This window comes from Asterias amurensis, chromosome 8 (assembly GCF_032118995.1).
Source record: "Asterias amurensis chromosome 8, ASM3211899v1".
Classification (NCBI taxonomy): Eukaryota; Metazoa; Echinodermata; class Asteroidea; order Forcipulatida; family Asteriidae; genus Asterias; species Asterias amurensis.
Window position 1 is genome coordinate 11,264,129 of NC_092655.1, and position 9,268 is coordinate 11,273,396.

Sequence of the window (9,268 nt, forward strand, 5' to 3'; positions counted from 1 at the left end):
TTATTCTAGGCGCCTATGTATAAGATCCCATGAATTAAACAAGTTCACATGTAAGAGCTTACATCCCCTGAACAAACTTAAGTGCACAGTGCGTGGGATCTCGTTGGCGCAGTGAGATAATAGAGGTCAAAGTTCAAATTTTACCAATACATTGCGTTTTTGCACCTCCGTAACCTTGTGCGCCAACATCAACATTTTTTTTTATGACAACCTGGCGTTGGAACAGTTTTCATCTAAAGAAAAATGAAAAAAGAATCTTGGGGTCTCTGCAACTTGCATGTCAAATAGTTTTTGAAAGTTTTCAAAAGTATTGCCATTTCACACACTTTGGCCTAAATTGGCACAACATTCACTTTTCTCATCACTGTAAGTATCTGTGCGAACAAGACACCATCAATGTTTTATTTGGTTAAGTTGAGTGTTCATTAACAGATGTCAATTGAAATATAATTGGGATCATGATGGCCCACCAAGTAAACAAAATGTGTCTGTGTGTGTTTAACTCAACCCAGAAACACAATATTTATTTTCTGAAAAGGCGGAATGTGAGAGGGATAAAATAACCTTAGAAGGGAAATTACAAAACAAGCATAGACATAGAAATAACCTGAATATTAGTTAGCTAGGAGCTATTTAACATAATGTAATAATTAAGGCTGGGCCTAGAAGGGGTGAACTTTAAGCACTAAGTTATTCAATATGCCAACTTGATTTAGCTGAGTGTCAACTTCATGCAAATAAAACAAACAAAGAAAGGTAGTTTAACAAATGTACTGACAGGTAAACTCCTACCGCTGCCACATCAGTGTGATTTAATGAACGTGTAATCAAAGCACAGAGCCCCGTTACCAATAACCATTCGCACACAAAGTAGTCCCCATTATAGTAGCGACCTTTGCCTATATAAAAAATAAAAGCAAGTTACTGGACAAGTGATAATTTACTTTTCTATAAACACAGGTTAGAGTGTAACGCAGATATCTGATATTTTCTTCTGCGCTGGTTGTTTAATAGGCCATGTGGGGATATCAATAGAGAACATCGTTATTGGAGAACAAATCCAACCGATAAGAGAGGACTTTGTTCTTAAACAACAGCAGATGGACAAATGTCCCAACAGTGCAACGGTCTCTGATTGCCATACTTCTGTTATATGTGAGCTGGTAATAACGGGAGTGACTGTATTGATGTTTTCTTGTTTGTCCCCCCCCTTTCTTTCTTTTTAACACAGGATGACACAAACAGTCAGTTTATGGGTTCATGAGAACATTGCTGTTCTTGGCAGGAGCAAGAAAAGACTGTAACAAGTTGGCTAAGGACGACATGTTGTCCAAATTTAAGAGTGGAGAACTTAAAGGGCAAAGCTTGAAGAAAAGGGTACTGAAGATGAAGACAGGACTTCCAGAAGTAAAGCCACACATCTTTAGGCCATATTGTAGCCTACCGGAAACGGCCTTTGCACCCATGTTAAAAGCTGTATCAAGACATGTTTAGGCCCGAAACACTTCTTAGTCTAAAACTTGAAAAATTAGTTAAATTTTACTCTCAAAATTTGCATTTAAAAATAAATAAATCGAGTCAAAAATGCACCTGGCAGCGTGGATTTTTCAGCCGAGAGTCAAAAACAGCTTAATGACCCCTTGATGCCAGTGACTATTTTCCCCTAATTGGGTTTGAACACAGTTCTCTCGCTTTGGCAAACTAAGGGCACTATTTTCCACGTCCAAGAGTTGCCACTGTCGTCACAATTTCTTTGTCCAGCGGGTTTGTTTGACCCCACCTTTTTCAGAAATTTGGCTTGAAGGGTTATTGAGAAAAACCATGTTTTAACATGAGGTAAGAGACACGTTAGATTTTCATTGTTTCCTATGGACTGACTGCAGCTATTAGAAATCTGTAATATCTATATATTTGAGATCATCCTTTGTTGGCTGTTTAATGGAGTTTGCTGCAGGTGTTCGTCAAAAGGGAAAATTTTGCCCTCCTCAAAGGTTAGGAAAAGAACAACAGTTTCATACTGTACCCCATGTACATGTATGTTAGGTCTTCTTTAAACACCAATTAAATGACCCTGATTGTGAGTAAGAAGCTATGTTGCTTGTACTCATTAAGTGTTTTTTTTTTTGTCTGCAGACGACATTGTTGCATGTGACAAAATCATTGGATTGGTTAACCTTTAAAAAATAACTGTTTTACTAATTTCTCAGAAAGATGGCATTTCAGGCAAAAATACTTTCTGGAAACCTTTATTCCTTTACAAATTTGACACCATGAAAGTTATGTGGGAATCTTAAAACCAATTTTGTATTGTCACCCGTCTATGCCATCATTGGACAAAACACGTCTTCCTATCACCAAAATTAAGTCACGCACGGGAGATCATTCCTTACAAGCCACTGCTCCCCAGTTCTGGAACTCCCTGCCCTTGGTAGTCCATATAATGTTTATACTAATATTCAAATATAAAACACAAGACTGCTGGCTTGGCACTTAAACTACTAGTGGCCTGTGTAAAACTTAAGGCCTTATTTCAGGTGGTGCAGCATGATTCGAGTACAACTTTAAAATTCTGCACTATAAGTTATCATAAGATATTTGATGGTTGTAGTTCAACTTTCATTACACGTGGTATGTAGCTTTAATGTGCATATATTCTATGTAGTTTTTTAGTCATTTGCAGATCAGGCCAGGAAACTCTTTCCTTCGATTGAGCAGGCCCAAGCTTGCAACTAATGGCCTTCAAACTCAAGGATGTTATAAGACATTCGGAAAGGCAAATGAAACACAAGCTTGAACCATTTCTCAGATTTCCGACGGTTGTCTGTTCATCAGTGTTTAAATAAAGTATTAAAAATAACAATTTATTGCCAAACGTTTAAACAAAACATTTTATCTGGTATGCAATTGAATTCAACATTGACTTAATTTCATTACATATCTGATGTTAAAATATGTAAACCTTCCAAACATGTGTGACCAGGCACTTTAAGTGACTGCTCCCTCTTAAGTTAACTAATTGTTGACTTAGCAGCAGCCCACCTGCTGAGGGTCTTATTTCCCAGGGTATGGTCAGCCCCAGCTCAACTCCAGGTATAGAGTAGCTATTGTGCAACTAAGTCATTCCATTGCAAGTTATCATCGTGTGAACAAGTCATTTTCCAAGAGTCTCAGAGCTATTCCAGTTTTCAGAGTTATTCCCATCCTTGTTATGTAAGTACCAAATCTTTCTGTGTTTCTTATTACTGCTAGACTACAATCCATAATTGTGTTTATAATTATTGCCGTTTCTGAGGAGATTCCTTGTATTTTAAGTGGGTTTGGATAAGTTTCCTTTGTCTATACAATTGTAGTTCATTGCATTTGTTGTTACTTTTGTTTTAGTTTGGAAGCACTAATTAAGCCAGTGTTTTGCCCAAACTTGTCCTTTTTGGATTGTCTTTACTCTGTTTTGTTTATATTTAAAACAGTTGAGGATAATGTTTCCTTGGATTAATTTACCTTGCTATATGGAGGAAGGAAAAGAGTTCTTTTACAAGTTTCCTTGAGAAATAGTTTGGTTTATTATAATTAACTTAACATTTCATGGAGTGTATAGTTATTTGTTGTTTTAGACTCTTCCATGTCCATTCTTTTAGTGTTCATGTCACAGAGAAACTTAAACTCATTATTGGTTTTTCTTGTTATTTGATTTACCTAGTTCATTGCAAAGTTCTTGCTAGGATAACTTTGACTGAGTCACTTTTGATAATTGTTATTATTGCTTATTTTGCTCTTTTTGCCATAAAGGTCTTTCAGTTATGATAAAGCTATTGTTTCTTTTGTACATTAGAGTTCTGTGTTTCTACTTCATGCAACTTCAGAGATTTACAGTTTCTTGTGTAAGGTTCTAGCATAAACCCCACATGAGATTCCTAGTGCTGTATGCTATGGGTTGTTTATTGCAGAGATGTAGAGATTAAGTAATTAAGTACACCAGCTGTGGAATGTCTTAGGAACTTCCAAGGTTCATGGCTGTGTGTTTGGTTGATTGACATACTAGGTTTAGCTACATCTTCACACATCTCTGTGCTGTGTGTGTGAGGGCATGGTATAGTTAATTGCTATGTGATCACTGCACAGGTGGCTTACATCCAGAACCACTATCTAGATTGTTTATGTTACAGCCATGTTGCTAGCTCATTAGTATGTATTTGTCTTTCTGGACAGCTGTGTCTATTGTTTATAGCAGTGTTAAAACTTGAGTGTTCTTTGCTGGACTCTAGAGTTTCGTGAATATTTAATAAGGTGGACTGAGGAACTATTTTATCTTTGGCTAAAGGGTATAATAATAAATGTGTTTCTCTATTGTAAAAGTTTATCTTCCTAAGCTTGAGACATTTTCTCTTTGCCATAGAATTTAATGTTTCAGGTTTACTTTGGTTATTTTGATTTAATGTTTGTATTTTCTACATTTCTATTGTATAATCTTATGTTTGCTTATAATCTTTTTCTTTTCTGTTCTTTTATAGACTTACGCATCAACCCTTTTTTTAATCTTTTGTGCTTGTGAATAAAATACTTGTATAAAGAACCAATCTTGTCCGGTCACACATGTATCATCTAAATGTTGATATCCATGTTAACCTAGGCTACATAAAGAAATCAAAAAGAAAAAGGTGTTATAGACTGTTCTTTTGTCTAACCTCAGCATGTAAGCCTAAAGGCCCGATAAACATCTCGATCACAGTCCAACACATCCAATGTGTTAATTAGAAAGACTTTTTTTAGAACAGTACTTGGTTGCTCAGAGAAAGTGTCTGCTCGCAGAGGACACGTTGGACCTACAGACAGAGCAATCGTCTGAAGACGAGTTTAATCACCAATCAAAGCACAGGAAACTGTAAGTTTGGTATTGTTTGTGCTTATTTACGAAAGGTAAACCGTATGCATTATTGCAGATAGTCATACATACTAATACGATCTTTATCAAGCCACATCATTATGTGGTCTATTATGTGGTTATACTTTTTCATTAGAACACCAGTTAAAAAAAAAGACAATACATTAAAAAATTTCAAAAAGGCACTTGATCTGATCCTCCAAATTTTAAGTTAATTAAAATCATATTTTCAAGCGCAAATCATCGATTCCTCAATCAAGATGCGTCGGAAGACGAACAAGTTGAACAACGGGCCAGCAAGAGCACTCCTTCAACAAGTGCCAGGAATGTACCTAAAGCCCAACAGCTCCCAACTCTTCCCACAACTTGGCGTAAACAGAGAAAACAGAGAAAACACCACAGCGACGTGTAATATTTAACGGTGCTCCAAACAGCTCACATCTCAAAACTCTGCCTCATCCAGCAGGATCCCTCATCCAGCTGCAGACCCTTCTCTAACGGAACAAACAAGCTGTGGTCCATGTACAGCATGAAGGAAAAGAAGGGAAAAAGAAACTGTGTAGTGACACAGTTCGCCGCATCTTGCGCAAGTTGGGCGAGGGAGTACCACAGGGAACGAGCAACAGTGATCGTCTAATAGGAAATCGGAGCCTAATCCCAGCAGAACATGATTTGAGTGTAAGATAAACACACCCAGAAAAAACTGTCTCCCTGTAAAGTACCCCAACCTTTGTTGTGCTTCCACAGGATGGAGGTCAAGGAATGTCACCAGTGTAGGAGACGATTCACATGGGCCTTCAACCTGAGGCGGCACATCAGAACAAACTGCTCAGTCACACACCCCTTCCGTCCGTATGAATGCCCCTTGGGATGCAGGAAGGAGTTTTATCGCACAGACACCAAGTACGATAAGCGCTGCCATCGGCGACCAGGCATGGTAGCAATGGTCCAAAGAGGGGGCTGAGCTGGAGGTCTACTCCAAAGATGCTAAGATAGGGGTTGACATGGAGCAAGGAGGGGTTGGAGACTGACTGGAACCCCCTTTGTTGCTACTGAGCGACCCACCTTCAAGGACAGACAAAGGGCCACCACGAAACGACCCTCTGCAGCACCTGACCCATCCAAGCCGCCTTTCCCAAAGCACAAATTGAGCGGAAAAGGGTCAACACACCGAGCCCCCCCCCCCCCCCCCAACACACCCTCAGCCGGGAAACCTCACTGCCAGGAGACACAACCAACAAGGGTCTCCTCCACTACGCTGTCAACGCAGCAATGAGCAGTGGAAGGGAGCTCCCGGGGGTAACATCAACAAGGAGAGGCCCCCTCCTCCACCCACCCTGCGCACCAAGGAGCAGTAGGACACCATGGGGCATCGATGGACTGCCGAAAACAGGGGCATAACAAGGGTGGGGGAGACAGAGGCTTGTCCTGCGGCAGAGGATGGGAGCCGACGCACCAGACGGATGATGCCACCCAGACGGAGAGGAAGGCCCCGTTCCACCCTTGGCCTTGGGTTTGAGTCTCTGTCATCGGATTCCGATGAGCTCCCAGGACTAAACATTCAGGAGGAGGAATTGTCTCTGGTTTGCTGGATGGTGGCAGATAAAGATGATTGAGAGACAAAACAAGAGATATTTGCCGGTCAAACAGACACAGTAGCTGAAGTTGATCATTCATGCGATCAATTCTAAAGCAACAGTTTTTTTTTTAAATATGGTGAAGGTAAAAAAAATAAAAGAGCATAACTAATTAAAATATACTAGTATTGTGAACTTGCAAAACAGTGTAAATAATTCATTTAACCTTGAGGTAGTTTTTAGAGTACTTAGTTAAAAATTTAGTCGAACAAAACTTTTGCCACCAGTGTGTTATTATTATGAGTAAATCTTTTACTTTTTTCACAAAAATTATAAACAAACAAACAAGCAAAAAATGTTTTCTTCCAAAATTAAATTAACACTATCGACAACTCCTCAGGATACTTATAGCGTCCATAAAAAAAGTTAGAAAAGCAAAGAGAAAGTAATTTATGCTGATTCAGAACTCACTCATGATATGCAAGAACATATTGAGGTTGCAAACACCATGCACAGAGTCAATGTACGCAAAATGTAGGGGGCACTTTCCAGGGTTAAAGGTTTTTATTGTTATAGCTCATTCAACTGGAACCAGTGATATCTACATGTAAGAAGCAGTTATTTGATGAGGTTTAAAGTCAGTTCTACGGGAGAACAATAAACTGTGGTCCCATAAACCCATTGGACACTTTCGGTAAACAGTATTGTCCAAGGCCCACACTTCGTGTATCACAACATACTGTATATTATAAAACAACAAACCTGTGAAAATTTAGACTCAATCAGTCATTGGAGTATGTCACAGAGTGAACTAAAAGTAGCGAAATTACTCCAGATCTTATGGTAATAGAGTAACATAATCTAATTTGTGTACGGCCAGAGTGCATGTACAGTACTCTAAATTTGTCGTGTAAGATAACAAGTTTTTATTTTTGAGTGGCCAAACCGCGCCTCAAAATTCCTTAAACTTGGTGAGCCATCTTATTTTATGCAAAGAAGTAATGTGACTTCAACATAGGTTTTGATTGGTGAAGTAAAGGGTTATTTTGAACAATGAATATTCATGAGCAGGCTTGAGCGAGCAGGGATAAAAAGTTCAGGGGGAATACAAATAAAATTCCTAAGTTTCTTTTCTGTTTGTTTTAATAAAAGAAACATATATCAAACGTAAACGCTTTATAGTGCTAGCTGTGTACAGCAGCCACAGAAGGAAAACAAATATGAAACCTTCACTTCAAAACGATTTCTTCTGGTTTCCCACTCACATAGAAACCTCACACATACTTTCTGCAGTTTAATTATTAAACAAAAAGTCAGTGAATGTCGTAATTTTTTACCATAGGCCTACTGTTACCCTCCAACATCTTTACTGATCATTCTTATTTCTTACCAGGAGGGAACCAATTTGGATTTCTTTCTAGGCAACATTGATGCTTCGGTGAGAGGACAGCCATTTGTTCTTGCACTAGGTGGTTCCTATAGTCAACCCAGGCAGACCTTTGTCATCATTGAGAGAAGGGCATTTGAAACAAAGACCCTCCTAGGTGCTGTGGACCTCTGCTATAAGAGCTACCAAATCCTGGACCTCACCTACCCACCCCAAGCCTCGGCCGTGTGGGTATTCCTTGACAACATTGTCTACGATACACATGTGAATGACAAGCCAGGATCAATCAGGGCATTTAGTGTGTATTATCACTTCAAGCAGAAATAGGATGGAACCATCAGTATAGGGATTTTCCTTGGTGTTATTCAATCAATGCATTAACTGCCATCGCAACAGTTATCTTGGAAAGCTTGTAGCCATCGTGTCATGTTGCCCAATTTCATGGCAGCTAGCACTCAGTCAGTGCATGCAACACCAGCTTAATTGTTTCTTTACCAGGTTTTTGTTTTGTTTCTGTTTTGGGGGTTGAAATTGCTTGGGATCGCAAGAAAAAAGTTGTGATGGCAGTTGAATTGAAATTTCAAGGCAGTGATAAATTTACCATTTCACTTATTGTTTCTGAGATGGCTTATTTTTAAGTATTTAGACAAATTAATTAGAAAAAAGGTTAAACAAAATTTATTAATCTTTTAGTTTGACATGTAAAGTTTAACATGGACAAAAATCCAACTTTGAGTCGAGTGGACTCAACCCAATAATGATGAAAAGTATAGTAACCCAGAGAGTTGTGAACATTTTGTTAATTTAGAAAATTATTGAAAAACAAATTATTGAAGTGTTTTCCTCTTAGTAAGTAGTTTGCCAGTTAAAGTTCAGCACGAACAAAAATCAAAATTGAGTCAAGTGGACTCAATCCAGAGAATGGTTAAAAGGTTCATGTGCAATGTGGCCTTTTACTCTAAGCCCTTTTTGCCAGGTAAAGTTCAACACGAATAAAAAGCAAAATCGGGTCATCAAGTGGACTCAATCCTAAGATTTTGAGAAATTTTTTTAATTTGGAAAATTATTGAAGCATGTAAAGTGTTTTCCTCTTTGTAAGTAGTTTGCCAGTTAAAGTTCAACACGAACAAAAAACAAAAATTGAGTCAAGTGGACTCAATCCAGAGAATTGTTAAAAGATTCATTTGGATAATTACATGAACATGCAAAGTGGCCTTTTATTCTAAGCCTATTAGTTTGCCAGTTAAAGTTCAACATGAATAAAAGGCAAAATCAGGTCAACCCAGAGAGTTGTGAAATGTTTGTTAATCTGGAAAATTATTGAAACACGTAAAGTTTTTTCCCCTTTGTAAGTAGTTTGCCAGTTAAAGTTCAAAGTGATAATATGCAAATTTGAAATATGCAAAGTGTTTTCTTTTTTTGCAA

At 38.3% G+C, this 9,268-nt stretch overlaps 1 protein-coding gene across 1 annotated transcript in view; it reads left to right on the plus strand.

The window, feature by feature from the left end:
* LOC139940856 (uncharacterized) overlaps positions 1-8,170 on the plus strand; it is a 101,731-nt gene extending 93,561 nt beyond the window's left edge. Inside the window, exon 4 of the mRNA XM_071937234.1 lies at positions 7,850-8,170. Within this exon, the coding sequence (XP_071793335.1) occupies positions 7,850-8,170 (321 nt within the window). The remainder of the gene's footprint in view (positions 1-7,849) is intronic.
* The last annotated feature ends 1,098 nt before the right edge of the window (positions 8,171-9,268 follow it).